General features: G+C 41.2%; 2 protein-coding genes across 2 annotated transcripts; one reads left to right on the top strand and one right to left on the bottom strand.

The window, feature by feature from the left end:
* Positions 1 to 1,095: 1,095 nt before the first annotated feature.
* On the top strand, positions 1,096 to 15,824 carry LOC106585697 (Rieske domain-containing protein). The gene is made up of 4 exons (XM_014172203.3): positions 1,096 to 1,429; positions 9,357 to 9,572; positions 13,929 to 13,963; positions 14,296 to 15,824. Exons 2-4 carry the CDS (start codon positions 9,386 to 9,388, stop codon positions 14,605 to 14,607), a joined length of 534 nt encoding a protein of 177 aa, XP_014027678.1. The 5' UTR covers positions 1,096 to 1,429; positions 9,357 to 9,385; the 3' UTR covers positions 14,608 to 15,824.
* Positions 14,954 to 16,566, bottom strand: glrx1 (Glutaredoxin-1). The gene is given in 3 exon segments (NM_001141247.1): positions 14,954 to 15,202; positions 15,341 to 15,461; positions 16,196 to 16,566. Coding segments are annotated over 2 exon segments (321 nt in total). The 5' UTR covers positions 16,403 to 16,566; the 3' UTR covers positions 14,954 to 15,202; positions 15,341 to 15,347.
* Positions 16,567 to 24,204: the final 7,638 nt, after the last annotated feature.

Raw genomic sequence — 24,204 nt, 5'->3', positions numbered from 1 at the left:
ACATTAGAATGCAGTTTAAAACACCTAGCAAATTGATATAATGCGCTTTTGTGCACCCAAACTAGTTTTCCAGTTATTTATCTCCATTATTTCTTGATGTGCATCAGTTCTAGCGTATTAATGTTTTATGGAAAAAGTCTTGGAAATAGGCATGTCTATAAGGACAATCTAAGGATGCATTCCAAACACTTAAAAGACACACCCTCAGCCCTCAAAATTAAGTGACACTTATAATGACGTATCATGACGTCTGACGAGTATACACTTGCAGGGCAAGGGGCGAGGGAGGATGTTGGAAAAAAGTTTGGATGTTGCCACACACATACCTACTTGTTAACAAAATGAAGGAAGTTTCCTTTAAAACTATTCATAAATATTATCCTGCCAACCACTATATGAAAAAGTTAAGGAAAACATCAACTCAAATTGCTCCTTTTGTAATGACCACCCAGAAACAGTGTTGCATCTTTTTTGGCATTGTATTCATGTAAGAAAACTGTGGCAAGACATCAGTAGATATATAATTGAACACATTTATGAAGATCTTACACTATTGTGGAGCGATGTACTGCTTGGATTCTTTAACTACGATAGAAATAAGCTGAGACATTTTTATGTAATTAATTTCATTATTGTTTGGCCAAATTTCATATTCACAAATGTAAATTTACAAACAAAAGAAACACATTTTCTTACCCTACAAAAATAAATTGAACTGTATTTTAAGACAATTAAATACTCTAACAAAAAAGCTGTTAGAATTATAAGTGTATGTATGTCCCTTAAGGTCCTTGTGTAATGTGATATTGTACCCCCTAGCTCAATTGTCCATTGTATATTATCCATATATACTTGTGTTCCCTCATGTACTTCCTGTATTGATTTGTAGTTAATTAAAAAAAAAATGTTTTAAAACATTTTTAAAAAAGGGGCGAGGGAGGAAGGAATGATTTTTAAATGGACCGCCCTTGCCCGGAAATTTGTCACTCGTTCATCCCGCAACATTTGTGTTTTCAGCCATCGGTAGCTTGTGGGTGCTTTAAATGCGCTACAGTCAATTATGATTGCATGTCTACTTACATTTTTTTCTTTCAACAATTTCCAAAAACTAGGAAAACAAAAACATCATTACTTTTACGAGACGTGTTTGTTCATTAGTAGCACAATTTCTAACTTATTTACATTCGTTTTTACATACACTTGCATGTTGACTCCATATTAACGTTGAGGTGTTACGTTTTGACTTTTCTTAGCGGATGTACAGTCATCGCGAATTGAATTATGGGGCGTTTCAGGCCCCGAAGTGAACATAATTGTACACTCTCAAACTCCATTAAAAACGAGGGCTGAGGGGCTTACGTTGTAAACTTCCCTTGTTTGGAACGACGACAGATATGCCGGCGGGTATTCCCCAAGGACATAAGGCAGGGTAAGTAGACGAGTGTGTCTTTTATTTGAAACGCAGCCTAAATAGCCTACCTACATTGGTAAAAGTTGTCACGACGTGCGCGCATGCTGCTCTCTCGCTTACGTGACTCAGCCAATAGCTGTAGCGCTCTCTCAACACACACACCTCCGGGCCACCCATCCAATCACTCAGCAACAACCTGCTCACTGCCTGACAGTCATCAGCAGGTTTTCAAAGTAAACCAATTTTTAGGCCACACCGGAGTCGTGGTCAGATTTGACGAAAGGAGGGCAGGAGAGAGCCTGTGTCGAAAAGGGACATAGCCGTGGTCAATCGCGTAATTTAAAGATTGATAATACAACAATTAAAATACAATGACAGCCTTTAAAAAAAACTCCCACAGTTCTCATCTAGAACAGGGAATTTGTGGTAATGCCATTAGATTGATGGCATTTTGGAAATATGAAAAACACGTGACTGATTCAGGTTATACAATTACAGCGCGGTATGAAACACAGGCCATAATGCCGCGTTTATGTGCTAGTTGGAACTAGGAAACTCAGAAATGTCCAACTCGCTAACAGGTTGAACGCGGCACGTGTCAGGATTTCCAATAGGAAAATGTGGCGCCAGACATTTGACAGGTAACATTTAATTTACCGGACATTTGAGAAATGTATCAGACATTGGGTGCTTAACCTGATTAGGGCGTCCTTAACCTGATTAGGGCGTCCACCTAAGGTGTTCAGAATGACAAATCACATGGTCATTCATATTAACAGAACATGCATGTCAAGGATGTAACGATGTGCCAACGATCTTACCAAATTCTGATGGGCAAATCAAATCAAATGTATTTGTCACATACAAGGTTAGCAGGTGTTAATGCAAGTGTAGCGAAATGCTTGTGCTTCTAGTTTGAACCTGTTATAGTAAAAAACAGCAAAACCACTAGCCTATGTCAATCAACTATAGAATAAACGTTAAGGCTACCTATTCTATTGGTCAGCTTGGCGAGAAAGAAATGGCCTATTCCAAACAGACTGGGACCGTTGTGGGACGATAGATCCCAAATTCATACAACCAGTAGGCTACATAAAAAAATAAGCAATGAGTCTGATGCAACAGATCAGAACGTCAATCTTAAAATGTTGATAAACTATTATTTCTTCACATTATAAGCGCAACAATGCGGACAAAGAAGTAGGCTACCGCGAATGTTCGTTCCATAATTCAATTAGCAGGAAAACGTTGTCAAAACGGCACTGCACATGTTTATTTATTTTATTTCACCTTTATTTAACCAGGTAGGCAAGTTGAGAACAAGTTCTCATTTACAATTGCGACCTGGCCAAGATAAAGCAAAGCAGTTCGACAACATACAAAAACAGAGTTACACATGGAGTAAAACAACATACAATCAATGATGCAGTAGAAAAAAATAAGACTATATACAATGTGAGATAAGGGAGGTAAAGGCAAAAAGGCCATGGTGGCAAAGTAAATAAAGCATAGCAAGTAAAACACTGGAATGGTAGATTTGTAGTTTGAAGAAAGTTCAAAGTTAAAATATAAATAATATGGTGCAAAGGAGCAAAATAAATAAAATAAATAAATACAGTAGGGGAAGAGGTAGTAGTTTGGGCTAAATTATAGATGGGCTATGTACAGGTGCAGTGATCTGGGAGCTGCTCTGATAGCTGGTGCTTAAAGCTAGTGAGGGAGATAAGTGTTTCCAGTTTCAGAGATTTTTGTAGTTCGTTCCAGTCATTGGCAGCAGAGAACTGGAAGGAGAGACGACCAAAGGAGGAATTGGCTTTAGGGGTGACCAGAGAGATATACCTGCTGGAGCGCGTGCTACAGGTGGGTGCTGCTATGGTGACCAGTGAGCGGAGATAAGGGGGGACTTTACCTAGCAGGGTCTTGTAGATGACCTGGAGCCAATGTGTTTGGCGACGATTATGAAGCGAAGGCCAGCCAACGAGAGCGTACAGGTCGCAGTGGTGGGTAGTATATGGGGCTTTGGTGACAAAACGGATGGCACTGTGATAAACTGCATCCAGCTTGTTGAGTAGGGTATTGGAGGCTATTTTGTAAATGACATCGCCGAAGTCGAGGATTGGTAGGATGGTCAGTTTTACGAGGGTATGTTTGGCAGCATGAGTGAAGGATGCTTTGTTGCGAAATAGGAAGCCAATTCTAGATTTAACTTTGGATTGGAGATGATTGATGTGAGTCTGGAAGGAGAGTTTACAGTCTAACCAGACACCTAGGTATTTGTAGTTGTCCACAAATTCTAAGTTAGAACCGTCCAGAGAAGTGATGCTGGACAGGCGGGCAGGTGCAGGCAGCGATCGGTTGAAGAGCATGCATTTAGTTTTACTTGTGTTTAGGAGCAGTTGGAGACCACGGAAGGAGAGTTGAATGGCATTGAAGCTCGTCTGGAGGTTAGTTAACACAGTGTCCAAAGAAGGGCCAGAAGTATACAGAATGGTGTCGTCTGCGTAGAGGTGGATCAGAGATTCACCAGCAGCAAGAGCGACATCATTGATATATACAGAGAAAAGAGTTGGCCCAAGAATTGAACCCTGTGGCACCCCCATAGAGTGGAACCCTGTGGTACCCCCATGTGAGTGGTTTCATGTGGCAGAGATGAAAATATCCAGTTAGAAAGCGAGAATAGGCTACTTTGAAGCAAGGTAAGCCGTGCCTCCTATGTATTAAAACGTTTAGGTTTCAAACAATTAAGTAGGATATATGTTTTCAAAATGCATACTGCCTCCAGCTCATTGCAAAGTGGTGTGGGGCGAGTTAAAGTCTGCCTTCCGTTGCCGTTTGATGCCGCATTCAAAACAAATGGGAAAAACTAATGGGAACGTGGAAATCTACGATTTACGACTTCAGTGTGTTCAAGACAACTGGGACCTGGGGAAAAAACGAGCTCCGACTGATAAAAATCGCTTTGAACGGTCATCCAACTTGGGAACTCAGGCGTTTTTCTAGAGGTCCGACTTTCGAACCTGAAGATCACTGACGTCATGATTTGACCTCCATTTTTCTGATTTCCCAGTTGGCAGCAGCAGCTCTTGCACTGTCTGACAGATTTTCCAGTCAATCTCTGTATGCTGTACACCTGTGACAAGATGCATAACAAATATACTGTACACACGCACCAATTTAATTCCACTAAATTATGCAAATTAACCTATAGACTGATAAGCATGACTAGTCAAATGTATTTCCATCAATGAATAGGCAAAGAAGCATTTTTTCACTACTGGATTTTTTTCTTCTTCTCCAGGGCAATTGGCACCACTTTCATTTATAGGCTTTTATATATTTTTTTGCTGATTTTTATTTATAGGCTTTTATTTTACCGGCTAAGGGAAACCCTGGCATGTGTATAACTACAACCAGTTAGCAAGTCATACATTTCAGAGTTTCCTAGTTCCGACTAGCACATGAACGTGGCAATAGAGATAGGACTCTCTTTGTATGTGTGTCATTAAAGTGTCTATGACAGCATGGCCATAGACGCCAATTTAAAGTAGTAAATGTTCTTCTTCATCGGCTGATTGCTCCCAATTCAAATGAATCCCCACCCAGTTGACTATTTTAAAGTGATGTAAGCCCTCAATGACAATGTCCATGCTAAAAATAGGTTATATACATGATGGGTCTTCTATTTATCTCTATGAGAACATGCACAACTCCAATATAATATTTTTTTCCTTCCCAAAGTTGCCTAAATACCACTTAGGCCTATATCAGTGCATTCGTAACAACCTAACCATTACAATACGTATATTTGATCAAATAAACCTGGCGTAGCAAATTAGCTATTAAATGTTGTGTTGACCAAATTCGACACTCATTGAACTATATTCAAAAAGTCCTTACTTTGTGGACATATTTTGGGTGGAGTAAAATCTCTTGTCTCTTCCTCTCTGGTTTGTGCCAGTTCAACGCTCATTGCAGAGGGGTTAGTAAACGTCAGCTATCATATTTCATATTTCGAGAGGTAGCCAAATACGCTCCACCTGTTAGATAAAAATAAATAAGACTTGAGCAAACGTGCTCAATTTAGTAATAGCGTTTATTTGTAGGCACTAACTCCGCCATGGTTCGTTGGACAAAGCCTATGAGGAAAATGAATGGCATTTTATGGGGGGGTTGGGATAAACTCCGATAATAAGGTCTGTGGTAAACGCATGCTTAGGAAATCTTATACGTTTTGTTGTATGAGATAATATTAATCAGCTACGGTCACCTTTTAAATACTTTTTTGAATGTGTTTTAAAAAAGCACAAAGGCTTCATAATTCATAAAGGTCATGTTAACTGACTGCTATTCTATCATAGAACAAAACGTGTAAGATCTAAGCCTGTGTAAACTGAAAACAGCAATGCAAAAAGGAGAAGAATAATTTAACCTTATCAATTTCATTAGCTTGCTAGGTCTATTGAAAGACCAGAGCTGTGTTCGAATACTCATACTAACTGTACTATTTGTGACGTAAATGTAGTATATAGTTAGTATGCCAAAAATTCTGGGATGTCCTACTACATTCACAAAAATACGACGTATACAATCAGTGGACACTTTGAGGGATTTCTTTTTTGGGGCCCATAATGCAATTCTTCAGAAAATCGGCTCGGCTTCACAACGTCTTCAGATTTGAAGAAAATGGTCGGAATATATGCAGCCGAAGGATACAGTCATTACTTTAACTAATTATGACAAATGTTAAGAAAATGCTGACCAATGTAATGACTTTTCAAATAAATTACCTTACACGTTATGTTGGTTGACAATTTGTTTGCTACGCTGTCCTTACAGCAGTATGTACCGGTATGTTAGATGGCTACTAATACATCGAACTTGCCAGTATATTTACTATATGCTAACTAACTACCCAACACTTATTGACTTGATTATTCCCGTAATTTAGCGAAGTGGTATAGTCATTGCGCGTTCTCAATGGACATTCGGGTGCGTTCGTAAATTCGTTCTGGCTATCAACTCCGATTTCAGAGCACACTCGTCCGTGTACCTGTCCTAGAGCGCAGAATAACTGATGCAGATGCATTTACGAACGCTCAACGCCAGTTGAATATGGCCGGTGTCAGTAAACGTCGACAAAACAGCGTAATGAAATTGTTGCCAGCAGCACAGTTAGTCACCATCGCTCTGGATAACATGAAAACAGTTTAACCAGCTCTGCTAGGGCAGTGCGCCACTACTGAACGGACAAGTGTAGTCAGGGTTGCCATGTTTGCAGTTTTCCTGATAAAATGGGCTACTTTTAAAATCGATGTCGCGGGTGAACATTTATTGGTTGCAGGTTTTTGGGCTACTTGTAAACTGCACCGCGGCCGCCAAGGCATTTCTCAAAAACAAAATCGATTTCACTGTGACCTGCTGCTGATTATCGGGCAGTGAGCAGGCTGTTAGTGAGTGAGTGAGTGCGTCCTGATAACTTTTTACCAGTTGTCGGGCGGCTAGTTAGATTGTCATTATGGAGACACCCATTTCCAACCCTTTTTCCATAAAATATTTTAACACGCTAGAATTCATATAACGGCGACAAAGCTCTGGATAACAACTTTAGACGCACTAAAGGCTTTCGATGAATTCGCTCAGAGTTGGTTTAAAGTAAACTGGATTCTAATGTTTACTTTCCTTATGGAAAACCGTATCAAGCAAAGGGGATTACACATGCTCAATTCTTGGGTCTCGAGCGCTGCGCAAGTGGACATTTGCAATGGAAGTTATCTAAGGAACTCCCTTGGATGCTTCTGTTATGGGGAAAAAGTCCACAATGAAACTGACATTAAATGTGGAGAATGATACATTTGTATCTGTTGGCCATCAAGTAGACTATTAAATTATATTTCTATAGCCTACAATTTGATACAATCAGTGGTGCAACTTTGGTTTTAAAAGGGGGGGGGGGACATAACCTGGCAGGGTGTTCTCCCTCAGATATTTTTGGGCATCTTAAACCTAATTTCCTGCATTTCTACTAGGGCTGTCCCTGACCAAAAAAATCTTGTCTGATGCTTTAAGCACACTGTTTGATTAAATAATGAAGACACACAGATGATTCAAGGGAGCCAGAGATCAAGATGGCCTCACCAGAAGAAAAAAACTGTTCCCAACCCTCCTATTCCCGCTGCTGCTGGCCTTTGCAGATTCTACCATTATGCTCCTGAAGTACTATAGCACTTCAGACATCCCCAGATGGGCACATTTATAGGCCTACATTTGCAAGCAGGCCAGGTAGACTAGTCCTATTTCTATATGTGTAATCAGGTGCGCGTCCTTACTCAACATTGACAGGAGCGTTTCAAACAAAAGACAATAAATGTAATGAAATGAACGAAACCTTGTTGAGAGTTCTGCAAAACATATGTCCACTCCAACAATGAGAATGAACAGTAAATTACTATAATAATATATTGAATGAATTAACATAAATTACCATAACCAAACAACATTGCAGATTAGAAATTATTGGAATTAATGGTAAATGTAGGCTACTACTGGTGATGTATGTAATTGGGAATTGATAGACGGCACACAATTAAGTTTTGAAACAATGAATACCCACAAAATAGCGGGATAGAATGCATTTTGGAGAGAGACGTGTCTTTTGCATCTGCCACAGTCCCCAAATTCTTGGACCGTGGCATCCCCGTAGGCTCTTCAATGGATTAGTCCACTGAGACAGGCGCAAATCATACAGGTGTCTTGTGTGCCATGAAAAAAATAAAAGTATATGCGACTGCTCGACTAAAATGTTTTATGTTTTCAGTACAGACCTCTTTTGTCATACAGTAGGGTATTCCATATAAGGCACCCCGACCTTATGAAAGTTGCACAGTTTACCCTTAGTCTTGTAATAAATTAAATCTAGTGATACATAACTTGACATTTCTGCCATCCATCGTGACAGGATAATCAACCTTCCAATTAAATGGCAATGCATTTCTTAGATGCTATAAATGCTAGGTTACACAGTTTGTTCTGATAAGTCTCCAGTATAAACATTTCTAGCAAACAAAAACAGGGATAAGGGATCATCTGTATACATGCTGCGATAAAAGATCATACTCTTTCCAGGAATTCAGATAGTCGTCACAAGATCATAACATATGCAAATATGTACGGCAATATTCCTTCTTAATTTGCTCAATAACTTTGCGGAAAAGGGTTTATTGGTTTAAATGTGCTAACTGTTCTCTTGCTACAAAAAAAAGGTTTTGGGCTAGTTTTCAAGCCTTGTGGGCTGTTTTGAGAGGCCATTGGGCTATATTTTTTTAGCTTGCCCTGGCAAACCTGAGTGTAGTGTTTGTAACGCAAGATGGAGGAGAGTCTGTCTTTCTCGGAGATCCGGAGCCTTCAACCGCAAGGGGGTATTGACATGGTCATTGAAATGCATTATATCCGGCAGAACATAACGTGCTAATGGGTAACGTGAACAAGGCTTAACATGCAACACAAATTGTGGAGCCTGCCAGAGTGCTTGATGAATGCTAATCTCAGTTACCCATAAGTAAAATCCTTGTGAAAATTGTTATTTAGCCATTTATATGTGAATCTGTCTACGAGAGATTAGATGCATGTTTGTGCTTAAAAAATGTGAGATTACAGTGATCTTTATTTATTTTATTTTTTGAATCTTTATTTAACTAGGCAAGTCAGTTAAGAACAAATTCTTATTTTCAATGATGGCCTAGGAACAGTGGGTTTACTGCCTTGTTCAGGGGCAGAATGACAGATTTTTACCTTGTCAGCTCGGGGATTCAATCTTGCAGCCTTTTGGTTACTAGTCCAACGCCCTAACCACTAGGCTACCTGCTGCCCCTTTAGTTTAAACCTAGTTCAGGTTGATGTTAAAACATACACACACACAAACTACTAAATGTTTCTCTCTCTCTCTCAGGAGTGCATCTACATTTGGAAGTTGTCAACATGTTCTCTGAGGAAGAGCAGACATCCCCTACATCCTCCTCTTCATCGCCACCTCCATCCTCCCATTTCATCGGGAGGAAAGAAGACGTTATCCAGGCCAAGCGTGTCACCAAGCTGGTGGGCGGGAGGGATGTGCTGGTTCTCTGCCACCAGGGCAAGCTCCACGCCATGGACATGCGCTGCTACCGTAAGGATCGGGTCATGGGTGTGTGCAAAATGGATGTTGGGGATAGTGGTGTATTTATTTTTTGGGTGAGGGAGCGACAATTTTTTCATGATGTCGTAATTTCCTCAATCAAAGTTTGTACCAACAGATGTAGCCAATTGAATAGCCTAATATGCATAAAATGCATCCTCCAATTGCAACATCTGCCTATGCCCACACATGTTGTCAAAGGAAAATGTTATATTTTTAATATCCTCAAATACCAAGTTAGGCATAGGCTACCTAATTTCAAAATAGGCCATCATCACTGTCAATAGTGAATGATAATTCTTCATATTTTACCAGTGAAACGTCCAAACTGCATCTCCGTGCCAATCATTTGGTTATTCTCAATCAGTTTCATGGTAATATACATTTAGATCTTCTTGAATTACTGTTTCATGAGCGAACTAGAGCAGATGGTGTTAACAAACTAATAGCCTTTCTTCCATTTTGTTTCAATACAAACATATCTTGCCGAGTGGTGCGTTCTGTTGAGTTTTGGCACATGAGAAAAAAAATGACTCTTCAGCTATCCATCCTAAAATATCATTTGAAATGAGGTGTTTTAGGTGTAACAGTAATGTTATAGGCCTACTATGCTATGGTATTACTGTATATTCAGTTCTCTTATGCAATCATTATGTGATCTTGTAAGATATTGATTCAGCTTTGATCTAACTTCTGCATGAAGTTCCCTCAGCGCTCACAACAAGCAACCTCTGACAAAAGTCCCTCTACTTCTATTCGAGGTGAAAATGATGAATCAGACACCTTATCGATAGCGACAGCTCATGGTCCTCCTGGAATCAGAAGGTTTTTTTGACTCCATGGAGGAACGTAGTCAGAGAAATGTTGATGAATGTCTTGCCCGAGCTGTGTATGCCACTGGCTCACCGCCGATGCTCACAGGCAATGTGTATTGGAAGAGATTTCTGAATGTTCTTTGCCCAGCATACAACCCTCCAACCAGACATGCTGTAGATCAAGCAAATCATAGAGAAAGTAGACTGTATTACAATAATCTCTGATGGGTGGTCAAATGTTCATGGGCAAGGAATAATTAACTACATCATCTTCACCCCTCAACCAGTATTCGACAACAGACACACCGGTCTCTACATTGCAGATGAGCTGAAGGCAGTCATCAATGACCTTGGACCACAGAAGGTATTTGCAATGGTGACAGACAATGCTGTGAACATGAAGGCTGCTTGGTCTGAAGTGGAGGAGACCTACCCTCACATCAAACCCATTGGCTGTGCTGCACATGCATTGAATCTGCTCCTTAAGGACATCATGGCACTGAAAACAATGGATACACTACAAGAGAGCCAAGGAAATGGTTAGGTATGTGAAGGGTCATCAAGTTATAGCAGCAATCTACCTCACCAAGCAAAGTGAGAAGAATAAGAGCATCACATTGAAGCTGCCCAGCAACACCGGTTGGGATGGTGGTGTCATCATGTTTGACTGTCTCCTGGAGGGGAAGGAGTCTCTCCAAGAAATGACCATATCACAGTCTGCCGATATGGACAGCTCCATCAAGAGGATCCTCCTGGATGCTGTATTTTGGGAGAGAGTGGTAAGCAGCCTGAAACCTATAGCAGTAGCCATTGCACGGATTGAGGGAGACAATGCCATCCTGTCTGATGTTCAGACTCTGCTTATAGATGTAAGAGAAGAAATCCGTAATGCACTGCCCACTTCACTGTTGCTCCAAGCAGAGGAAACTGCAGTTCTGAAATACATCAAAAAGCGTGAAGACTTCTGCCTGAAGCTCATACACGCCGCAGCGTACATGTTGGACCCCAAGTATGCTGGCAAGAGCACTACCGTGTCTCGCCACCTTGGCCTGCATGAGGGCAAGGTTCATGACAGTCTGGCGAAGTACACTTCCAAGCAAGGGCTTTGGGATGGAGATGCAATATGGCATATCTCATCAGCCACCTGGTGGAAGGGACTTTGTGGATCTGAGGCTCTTTCCCGTTGCCTCCATCATCCTCCAAATCCCACCAACATCAGCCGCCTCAGAGTGCAACTGGTCCTTGTTTGGGAACACACACACCAAAGCACGCAACAGGCTAACCAATACAAGGGTTGAAAAATTGGCTGCCATCCAGGCAAATTTGAGGCTTTTTGAGCATGACAACGAGCCATCCTCAACAAGGTTGAAAAGTGACATTGAAGATGAGGCCTCAGAGTCTGATGTTCAAGAGGTGGACATTGAGGAGTTCCAGGGAGAAGAAATGGAAGCCTGAGAGGAAGACAACTAAAAGCTTTAGTTTCATCATTTTACAGATGTATGTTGAAAATGTTTTTGGGAGATGCGATGGATCATTGGGGATCATTCAATATTCCCTTTTTGTTGTTCAGTGAAATCATCCCATGTGAAGAGTCAATTAATTTAATTAAAGTTCAATTCATAACTACATCGTTTTTTTCATTTCTATTGGAAGGATTTAATCATTTGCAATTGTCTACTTATGATAAGGTAAAAGGTTTGTTTCTGTCTCCATATGATATGGTAAATATATCCAATGCAAAAAACATCTACATTTAAATGGTATTAATATTAATTCCCATATATTCCCGTTAATTCCCACGGAAAGTTTCCACCTCTGAATATACCCTAAAATGTGCAACCCTAGTCTCAACCAATAGCCCATGCAGGCTAAATATCCCAAGCAGGGGTACAGCAACTTCTTGAGAGGGTCAGGCTCCTTGGGCTTTATGGTGACCCCTGTGGTTTGGGTGTCCTCGGCAGGATGGTGTCGCCCACTTTGGCCATTCTGATTGGCCAAAGTGGTCAAGCCTCCAATGGGCCTCTGCAGTGCACATGTAACAGTATAGCTTCCGTCCCTCTCCTCGCCCCTACCTGTGCTCGAACCAGGGATCCTCTGCACACATCAACAACTGCCTCCCACGAAGCATCGTTACCCATCGCTCCACAAAAGCCACAGCCTTTGCAGAGCAAGGGGAACAACTACTTCAAGGTCTCAGAGCGAGTGACATCACCGATTGAAACGCTATTAGTGCGCACCCCGCTAACTAGCTAGCCATTTCACATTGGTTACACACACATGTAGCTTATAGTTCTTCATCATTCTTACCACCGCCAGAGAAGACAAGGAAGAAACCACCATGTATCTACCTATAGGCTGCTGAACATATTTATTTGGTTTGTCATTCTATTGTTTTTCATTTTAGTGGTAATTAAATAGAATTTATTTATAATTTATCTGAATACATTTTCCAGAAATAGTTTTACCAGCTCTGTGTATTCTCATATTGAAAAAAGTGAGGGAGCACCGCTCCTCCGCGCTCTGGCAGAACTACACCCCTGGTTGGGAAAAGGAATAGATTGGGGCTAGAAAATTCCACTCCTCCAAACCAACATTCCCCATGTTTTACGATGGACAGCATATCAGTTGACCTTTAAAAGCAGCACAATAAAGTCATTATTAGGATTCGCCCAATAATGGAGTGAAGGAGCCTAACCTTACTCCTTATAGTCCAAAGACCTTACATGTTCTGTTTAGAGGTGAATTGGCTCTGGTAGCCAAAACAGCCAGATACTCCATTTAAACGTGAATCGATTCTCAATTGCGGTCGGTCTAGAAACATAAAACCCTCTACTTTCATATCACAAAAAAAGAATTTCACAAGTGCAAAATATACAGTTAACAGTTGCAGCCAACAGTATTTTTCAGTGACAACATGTTTGTGGTGTCCGTCTCCCATTTAGCTTACACACAGGTGTTCGGCGATAGCTAATTAGTTTAGGTAGTCGACTGTCTCCCGTCTGTTTTCCGTAAACAAGCGCAGTAACAAAAAAATATGGCCGTGTGGGAACCCTAACCCTATAAAAGTGTGTTGTAATTTAACCTTTTTTTTTTTATTATTATTATTATTTATTGTGACATAAAATATATGTTCCTTATGTTTCCAAAACCGTACCGCAAATAATGTGTTAACGTTTTAGAGCAAGCGTTGGGGATCTTAAAGAAGAATTTTCCTATTTCTGAATTAAATAATTTTTAAAAATGTAAATAGAATGTTGTAGAAGGGTCCAGATATTTAGTTTTTTGTGATTTTGGCTTGTTTTTAAGAAACTTACCTCAGCCGCGATTCACTTCATTGCTCTTTGTGTGGTATCAGGCCACGCAAAAGACATGAACAAGCTCCAAAAACACCCAAATAGGTCCTTTTTAGAAACGGACGTGCTCTCAGTATAGTGATGTAGGTTGTTAGATGTTAGCGTCTATGAATAGGCTATACTATCTATCCCTGACACTGAATTCCAGTGGTGTTGTACTGTCTGTCTTATTTTGCCAGATACCGGTGGACCACTGAAGGAGGGAGATATCGAGGTCAGTCGTCTGATTTCTCTTTGACCTACTACTTGTTCCACACTGTCCTCATCAATCCTGTGCTTTACCAGGAATCCCAGGCTCATTCTCCATTGTCTCTCCTCTATTCCTTGCGTCCTCTTTCCTTGCCTCATCAAAACGCAGTGGAGGAAAGTGTCAGACGGGAGGGATCTTCTCCATTGCATTTTGAAAAGGGAGCTAGGACAGACAGTTGAGAAGAGCCCCACTCTTCTCTCTCCTTCCTACAGCTCATTCTCATAGCTAAACAATCTTTTGTGTTTTTTTGTTTGTTTGTTTGTTTGTTCATTCATTCATTTCTCTGATGTGCCCAGGAGTTTGACGGGCGGATGTGCATCGTGTGTCCGTGGCACAAGTACAAGATCACTCTGGCGGAAGGCGAGGGGCTGTACCAGGCGGTGAACCCCTCGGCTACACCCCCTAAACCCACCTGGCGCTCCAAAGGGGTCAAACAGAGGGTTCACCAGGTCACAGAGGTCAACCGGGATGTGTATGTCACATTTAACGACTCGCCTGACACCATTGACTCTGACTTCTACCAGACAGAGAGATACAGGGCCACTATGAATATGGCCCAGCCCAAGACTAAGAAATTACACGAGAAGGTGACGAGCAGGAAAGTGTAAGGATTTGGGCCATTTTGGTTGGGGAAAAACCCCATGTGATACTAAATGTGTCTTTCGTTAGCGCCGTGGAATAGTAAACGGGTGGTGCAGGTATAAGACTAACTAAGTACTTCCCTATCAGCAACTCAAAGCGTAATCTCTGGGTTATCCTTTCGTATCCTCCAGTGCACTAACTGACCTCAATCTCAATCTTTTCCAAGTTTTCAAACTTGTACACACTTTTAAATATGTGTTTGAAGATTTTCTGTTTTTGTACAGGTGCAGTCTTCCTATATTTCTTCAGTTTTGTTTGACTTGTAATGTCTGCGTCTATACAGCAAACGACTTCAAGAACGAAAGCAGAACTAGTTAACATTGGTGTGTCTTTTTTATTTTATACAAAAGATACTGGTTAAGTGATTTAATGATGTTTGGATGTAAACATCACTGGAGGAACGGAGGACGAGCAGGTCTACAGTCATGAAGATAGACTGGTGACAAACGAAGAAACTTCCTCTAACATCAGAGCTATAGATGACACACAATGTTTGGTCTCAGTTCAGCAGACAGACCGAAGGCAAGGCGTTTTCCAGGTGGTGCAGATATTCACAGCTGTCTGTTGCCAAAAAGAGAAGGACAGAGAGATGAGAGGCTGTGTGGAAAAACAGGTGAGCTAGCACTGATACCCTACACAGTCACAGTATCAAGAAGAAACCTTGCACAGAATAGTGTTAAATGTTGTTCATCGCAGTACCTGAAGATCATTGCAGCGATCCGATTGACTTCAGCATTCCCTCCAGTTTCCCACTCTTATCCAGGGCTTTAACGTCACTGCCCCCACCAACACACTTCTTACCGATGAACACCCGTGGCACCTTCACACACACGCATTCATATGGATTATTAGGCAGCAGCAATATTATGTTTTTCAATTAATGTAGATTGTTTTAATTTCCCTAATGTACTGTTTTGCTGACAATTCAATGGGAAATCAGTGGGGCTACAGTAGCCCACTGAAATGAATGGATTTAAGCCTTGTACACAGGGTTGTGTCGAACTGTATGCTTTCCAGTGGATGGCCATTCATTTCAATGGGAGGCAATCCGCACCACTGCAACTCATCTGCCAGACTATGCAGACTAGCACAGTGTTTTGGATTCGTCCAATTTGTGCGTTGCTTTTCTGTGCGGTATCAGACACAGAAATAGATAAACCACCGAATAAATGTCTAATGTGTAGCATGATTATTTTTGTTCTGATGCAGTACATAAATTGCGAAGACTACTTAACATTTACCGTACAGCAATGTAATTAATGATGCAACCTGCGCGCTTCAAACCCCTTTTGCGCAACTTCTGCCCGCCTTTCTGAACATGGCTCATTTGCTGAGTCACTGTGACTAACAGTGGCAAGACTAAAATTAAAGTATGAATACACTATCAAAATTAGGCTACTTCTATGTACTTTGAAGGGTTGCCATATACGAAATAAATGTTTTATATGGCTCCTGGGGGAAAAAACTGTCGGTTGGTACAAAAGTAAAAAAACAGGCTAGTAAAAGTCTAGAAATGGCTGGATAACAAAGCGAAACAAACATGCATTCACTCACCGTTCGTTCACCTGTTATTTTATTTAGGTAATCCTGGATTTCACTCATGTCATCTCGTCCAGTGATGTCTATGAATTCCAAGTGTCCAGATTTGAATCCATACTTTGACAAAACATCTTTTGCCATTACGCAATATGGGCATAACGGTTTTAGAAACACGACTACTTTGTCCCCCTTAATTCTGGCCGTAACGAATTCCTGAGCCATGTTGCTATTTAGAGAGCCGCTGCGTTATGAATAGAGTGATCCAACAGATTGGAAATATTTATGATTGAAATTGAGAGAGAGTTGGCGAAACCATAGCCAGAATAGATTCCAACCTTACTCTTGTTTACAGCTGCACTGGGGTCGGACAGGCTTCCTGTTTAGATTAAGACACTGTGGAGCCAGCGCAAAATGTGACTCAGAAAACGTATCTCAATATAGGGATGAGAAAAGCTTTGTAGTGAGAAAAAATTGTCCCATTATCCCGTAAAGCACGTCAACTCAAATTTCAATCTGTCAAAATTGTACATGAGATCCATACAGAACTGAGTATTATAAAACACCTTCTAATCAGTTGTACAAAATTGTATTCGATTTTATGGGGTGCGTGAAAAAATTCACAGTCCAAGTGGTGAGATGCGCATTAGACCTATTCTTTGTTGAAGAAAGTGTTACTTGTTCTGGGTAATAAAAATAATTTGAATAAACATAAATAATCCCCCCATCAGTATTAATTTTCACTTTTGTCCAGTTGAGTCTGCCCTTACCCAACGAAAGGATGAAGTGTAGTAATAGTTGTAGGCCTAGTCTAGACCACCTTATTCGACTACGATTCTAGACTAAGACTGGAAGGGTCGAGACCAAGACAAATTCCAAACCAATAAATATTTGGGGATTCTGAAAAGTTTTTTTCCAACACCAATTTTGCCAAAATGTCTTCTGGCCATCCGCAGTCTGCAATCACAGATTATACATCAATTAACATATTGTTTCGAGACAGAGTCAAGAACGAGTAGATCGGTGTCGAGACAAGAGCTGTTAAAGGAAATGCTCTCAGTTTATGCCTCCTCACACACCAGAAGTAGGAAACCTATGCAATAAAGCCATACAGCATTGTCTTTACATATATCAGGTAGCTTCGTGGTTTAGAGCACTGGGCCAGTAACTGAAAGGTCACTGGTTTGAATCCCCGAGCCAACTAGGTGAAAAATCTGTCTGTACCCTTAAGCAAGGCACTTAACCCTAATCGCTCTGGAGCAGAGCGTCTGCTAAAGTGTAAAAATACCCACACACAATAACACTGTAACCAAATACATGGTGTGGAGTCCATTCAAATTGAATAGATGTGCTTTTCACACACAGATAATCTGTTGATTTAGTGTCTCTAGTGAACAAGAGGGTATTGTATTAACTGATGAAACAGGGCATGCTGTGGCCACAGCTGTCTCCTTCCAGGAAAATGGCATCACGACACAGGCAGTCTTCATGTATCATGTCATGTATTGCAGTGTGGCTGCCTCTTTCCACCTCTTCCTTTCCCTGATCCCTTACAAAAAAACATGAGAGAACCTTAGGAGTGTCCAGTCCAACCCCAACTTCTACTGTAGTGTATTAAACACTAAAATGATGTCTATAATACATATCATTGGACTGATAATACAACACACAATTCAAAAGATGACAAGATAAGGTACCATGTTGTCTACATGGCAGGTTCACCATCATGTAAAACAATATAATGACAGAGGCTATTTTCCTCTTCGTACAAGGGTTTGGTGTTTTTCAGTTCGTTGAGGGGAACACCTCAGTATGTCTCACTTGCTCAGGAAGGGCAGCAAATGTCATAGAATTGCCCAGAATATAGTTCACACATCTCTCCTGCGCTCGTCTTTTAGACAGAGGCTGGATGTGTGACAGCAACTGGTGTGTGACGAGGGACTAGAAGCCAGTAGTACTAATTAGAGGTCACCGAGAAAGGATTTAGAGGAAGTTAAGTTTTGAAGAAAAGTATTACTTTTGTCAGGCAGTTTTCTTTATGAGTGAGTAAGTGAAGTTTAGATGGTGAATTAGGTGTCATGACACGAGCAATGCACCAGGGAGCGATCTTACTGTTGAAATGAGTACAGTACTCTGTAGTCCTGTAGCCTTTTCCATTTGTGTATTTCTATTCAGTGTACAGTCCTCACATTTTGCTACATTATTTAATTTTTTTTATTTCTTATTTATTATTCTACAGATCTACACAACCTTATCCACATTTTCAAAGTGAAAGAAAATAATATATCATTTCTTGATTGCGTGAGTCTTCCCACCTCGGCGTTGATACTTGGTGAAATCACCTTTGGCATCCATTACAGCTGTGATTCATTTTGAATAATATTCTACCAACTTTGCACAACTCTTAGGGCAACAGATGTCCATTGTATTTGTCTAAATCTGGTTGTAAATCATTGATTTAAGATTAAATCTTCAGTATGGGGGGGGGGGGGGTAATTGTTGGGGGTTAACTGCCATGCTCAAGGGCCGAACAGCTCAGGGATTCGAAACAGTAACCTGGTTACTGGCCCAATGCTCTTAAACGCTAGGCTACCTGCAACCCCTACAGTCCAACTGAGAAAAGAATATGCTAAGCATAAGAGTTTGACTTTACAGTTGACCAAGAGAGTAGGGAACCCAGTGTGCATTTTAGGTTCATGTTGATAGAACACAGAAAGCTCACATTATACCTAATGATGCTAGTCACCATTTTAATTAAACAAGTTTACCAAGTTAGGCTTTTTCAAGGTCTTCCTTATGCAGTTTGCACACATTTGCACACAGATCAAGGAGGCAGGCCATTGAGGCCAATAGCACTCCAATGAAAAACTCCTTCCGTTTCCTTTCACCATCTACCACCTCGCTCTCTCACGCCACCTCCATCCCCAATCCTAGCCCCTGGGACTAAACTGCTGCATTTTGCTTACGGTATGTTGATCTGACCACCACATCTGGGACTTTGGCATGGCGGAAATAAGCTCCAGCAACATGCCTGGGGGACTGACTTAAAAAGAGGGATGAAAGACAGACAGAAAAAGTGGTGAGGGAGGGAAGAGAGAGCACATGTGCATGTGTGTCTTCATGCTCACTGTTGACTGATGACTGGCCACAGCAGTTGCTGCTCCCTTTAGGGGGGGATTGAGCGACAGGCCAACGGATGTACTGCTGCATTTTTATCAGGGGTGTCATGCACCCCAAAAAACTGAAGGGGCAAAAACATCCGCAAGGATGGCTGTGGGGGTTTTGGGAGAATTTTGCATTCAAACACCTGAAACAGCTTGTTCCTGCAATCTAGAGCCATAATCATTATGCTTGATTCTATGTAAAAAATAATAATATGTTTAAGTATATATTTTCTGCATATCTAAGCATACCTCTTGAGCTGTCTGTATCCTCCTGACTGGTGGTTATTTTTTTAAAGAAGCTAAATATTCTTCTTTGAATCTCTGCTAAAATCCGTGTAAAAGATTGAAAGGAATGTGAGTCTTATTCAGTACATTTAGTAGTTGCCTGCTTTTCTAATGTATACCAACATTGCCAGCACACATTCTAGCTAAGATAGTTAGACAAGCTAGTTACTCTAACTTGATTGATAGCCTGAAAAGGCTTCTTTGTAGCTAGTTATGAGGTTGGGAGATAGGTTCCCAATCTGGGCTAGCTAAAGCCAACTTCATAAAATTGCTAGCTGGCTAGTAGTATTACAGAGAAACAACAAAAATCTATAAATTAATCTGTTTTTATTTTTACAGAACAAATCTGTGGGGGCACGTTCCCCTGTGACGCCTCTGATTATTATCACTGGTGTGGTAGGTTCATGGTGAGTGGGTGGTAGCCTGGCAGGGAAAGGGAGGTGAAGAGGGTCAGGTATGTTGGTGATTGTATTGATGATATGAGCAGAGGTTGGGGTCAGGACAGGAATACAGAGAAGACATGCTAACTAACCACATCACACACATATGGCACAGGCTCTTCTCACTCCTTGTATTTTCAAACTAAACAGCACTTCTAACACACCATATCTGCCCCTTCTGTTTACTGTACCCATCCTGTGTCCTACTGAGCAGTCAACTCCCCACTGTGTTCCTCGATCTTGTTACTCCTGGTAATCAGTTTAATTTCAGTCTTCTAGACTGTCCATGGCATATGTGGAATTCACAGGAGACTAGTGAGGTGAGGACGGCTAATAACAAATTATGGAATGGAGTGAATGGAATGGTATCAAACATATGGAAACCAGGTGTTTGATACCATTCCATTTATTTCGTTTCAGACATTACCATGAGCTCGTTCTCCCCAATTAACCTGCCACTAGCCGCTTATGCTGGACCTATAGGTCGTTTTGGCCAGTAAAACTGGAATCAGCCATTGTCATTCCTGACAGACTAGCCAGAGCGCACGCTATATTTGGTGACCAAAGACCACTGCTTGTCACAGGAAACATCTCCTAGATTCTTCTATTCACTCACCATACACACAGACTATATGCTAATTATGCCCATTATTTTAATGTGTGTTTGAGAATGTTATTTGTGTACTACATTGAAGGCTGATGAGTTGAAGACAACTTGTTAGACATAACCCACTGAGCACAGGACGTTGAAATCCATATTTTGGAAAATACGTCCTTTCAACATCTTGTGCTCAGTGGGTAAAATCTAACAAGTTATGCCTTGATAGTAGAGTGCTTTGTAGAAGTTGCTATTTGTGGTGACGTTGTCCTGCTCTCCTGAAGACTGTGCTAGTACCTTTTTAGATAAGAATTAGTACTTCTTATGTTCCTTTCTGTTGCAACCTGGCATACCTGTTTTACTACTATGTGGAGCAACTGTTGAGATATGTAGACTGAGATGCGCGTGCACGCACACGTTTTGTTCTTCTATCCTCGTGGGGACCTCAAATTTATTTCCATTCAAAATCCTATATTCCTTAACACCAAACCTAATTCTTACCCTAACCTAATCCCTAAACCTAACTCTTAACCCCTAAACCTAACCACTAATTCCCCCCACACACGCACGTGGAAAAAAGGTATTTTTACAAAGAAAATAATAAACAAAGAGCTGATTGGCTTTCAGGCATTGATTCATTGATTAATTATATTCATAAAAGTCACCTTGTCCGAGAGAGATTTACATAGTTGACAAAACGTCACACCAGGGTAAGCCTGCACAAAACACAGCCCTTATTTTAAGTGTTTTAAAATCCCCTATGGGAAAAATGAATGGTGGAAAAACAATTGGAACCATTTCCCTGTTTGACTGCTAGGTTTTATGGGTATTATGACACATCCACTGTGGGGCTCTATGCTGTACATTTTTAAAGTGAAAAATCTGATTCTCAGCATCACTGTTACCATGGAATTGCCCATGCCAGACCTGGGTTAAGGGTTCAAACAGTATTTGAAACTTAGCACTAGTTAGCCTGTCAGGCTTAGTGGATGAATAGAACCCCTGTCCACCTGGCACTCCAGGCAGGCTCAAGCACATGCACTATTTGAACCCTAGTCTGTTGTGTGTGAAAATGTCGAGGGGGGAGGAAGTCCCTCAAATGCAGTGTAAGCGCTAATCCCTTTCCCGTTTTTCCACTTGTTATGTAATCCCACACTGGCTGGTCGGCAGCCCATTGGAGTCTGCTCACATGCATGGAGACTAGGGGGTGGGGGAATATAGCTATAGGAGATAGTATATAGGGGCAATGGGACAGTGTGGGAGATCAACTTTAGGCAGCCAGGGTTTTTCTTTTGGTTGGGAAAATGTGTATGTAAAGTATATTGTGCATATTTTGTGTATGCCTATGTGTGACTAAATATGTGCTTGTATGAGGGATTGTGTGTGGGAGAGTGAGGAAAACATAATAGTAGAGAGATTGATATCTCACCCCAGGACCCTACTGGGTCCGAAGTCCACCACCCTGACACCAACCCAGGATGTATTCCTCAATTGCTGCATCCCTTAGTGCAGTGACACACTCACAATCACTCATTTTATAAATTTTTTCACTCTCTCACTCTTTCTCATTCTCTCTGGTGGGCCTATAGGCGGTTGAGGCTTTAAACAATCTGTTCCCTCATTGGGATAGAGTACAGGCTGTGGGAGATAAACATGAGGCATGGTTCATGGAGAACATGATAACCACGTTGGCATTCTGTGTGCAGCTGCACACGTGTGTATCTACTTCCTTATAGTGTGGCTTAGGGAGAATGCATGCTGCTGCATGCGGGTCTAAAATTGTCCTTTTGCATGTACCGGATATGGATCTTTGTGTGTGCATGCATTCACAGTACAAATATGACTGAGCGAGTTTTAGATATGTGTACATATGTATTTAGGTTAGTCCTGTATGTACACATCTCAGTAGGCTGCTGAGGGGAGAACGGGTCATAATAATGTCCGGAACGGCGCAAATGGAATGGCATCAAATACCTGGAAACCATGTGTTTTATGTATTTGATACCATACCACTTATCCACTTTTCCAGTCATTACAATGAGCCCGTCTTCCTATTGCTCCTCCCACCAGCCTCCACTGATATGTATAGGATCGTTTGTGCACAATCACACACAGCCATGTACACCACATACTTCACCCCTGTTTTTGATTTCAATCATGAGCGTGTGAATATTTTCCTGCCCATGCATTGAGTGTCAAACAATTCCAACACGTTATACCACAACCTCATAACAACCATATTACACAGATACACTATTGAACATAACACCACAAATTCACAGAAATGGAGCTGGAGGGAATAGCACACAAATTCACAGAAATGGCGCTGGAGGGAATAGCACACAAATTCACAGAAATGGCGCTGGAGGGAATAATAGCACACAAATTCACAGAAATGGCGCTGGAGGGAATAGCAGCCGTTTTACGGGCTCCTGACCAATTGTACTATGTTGTGTATTTTTTTACTTTTTTGTACATAATGTTTCCACCATCATTTCCAATGACCGAAAGAGCTTCTGGACATCAGAACAGCTATCACTAACCTTGATTTGGATGAGGACTTCTACTTCAATGAGTCAGATGCGAAGGACATATTGCATAACCCGGACCAGGCCCAAATCCCCGACACTCAGAGAAGGAGGCGCTATAGAGCCCGGCGTGCAGGATACCTGAAGAGACTAATTGGAGAGTAGATAAACAGCCCCTACGCTCCGTTCTATTGGCGAATGTGCAATCACTGGAGAATAAATTGGATGAGCTCCGCTCGAGACTATCCTATCAACGTGATCTAAAGAACTGCAATATCCTATGTTTCTCAGAGGCGTGGCTGAACAAGGACATGGAAAGTACCAGTCAAAAGTTTGGACACACCTACTCATTCAAGGGTTTTTCTTTATTTTTACTATTTTCTACATTCTAGAATAATAGTGAAGAAATCAAAACTATGAAATAACACATATGGAATCATGTAGTAACCAAAACATTGTTAAACAAATCAATATATATTTTAGATTTTTCAAAGTAGACACCCTTTGCCTTGATGACAGCTTTGCACACTCTTGGCATTCTCTCAACCAGCTTCACCTGGAATGCTTTTCCAACAGTCTTGAAGGAGTTCTCTCATAAGCAAAGAAGAAAATTCTCATCCAGAGGCGGCGCTCCTAGTGGCCAGTAATTTTAATGCAGGAAAACTGAAATCCGGTTTACCTAATTTCTACCAGCATGTCACCTGTGCAACTAGAGGTGAAAAAAAACTCTAGATCACCTTTACTTCACACACAGAGACGCATACAAAGCTTACCCTCGCCCTCCATTTGGAAAATCTGACCAATACTCTATCCTCCTGATTCCTGCTTACAAGCAAAAACTCAAACAGGAAGTACCGGTGATGCGCTTAAAACGGAAGTGGTCCAATGAAGCAGATGCTAAGCTTCAGGATTGTTTCACTAGCAGAGACTGGAATATGTTCCCGGATTAATCCGATGGTATTGAGGAATTTACTGACAAACCATCAAACAGGCAAAGCATCAATACAGGACC

This window comes from Salmo salar, chromosome 24, assembly GCF_965601325.2.
Source record: "Salmo salar chromosome 24, fSalSal1, whole genome shotgun sequence".
NCBI classification, from domain to species: domain Eukaryota; kingdom Metazoa; phylum Chordata; class Actinopteri; order Salmoniformes; family Salmonidae; genus Salmo; species Salmo salar.
The sequence above is the reverse complement of the archived record's forward strand: the minus strand, read 5'-3'. Positions and strand labels throughout refer to the sequence as shown.

Bases quoted from the DNA above. Each gene is read 5' to 3' on its own strand.
- LOC106585697 (XM_014172203.3), top strand. From the start codon at position 9,386: ATGTTCTCTGAGGAAGAGCAGACATCCCCTACATCCTCCTCTTCATCG. The intron at 9,573-13,928 runs GTAAGGATCGGG...TTATTTTGCCAG, and splicing joins CATGGACATGCGCTGCTACC to ATACCGGTGGACCACTGAAG. The intron at 13,964-14,295 runs GTCAGTCGTCTG...TGATGTGCCCAG, and splicing joins TGAAGGAGGGAGATATCGAG to GAGTTTGACGGGCGGATGTG.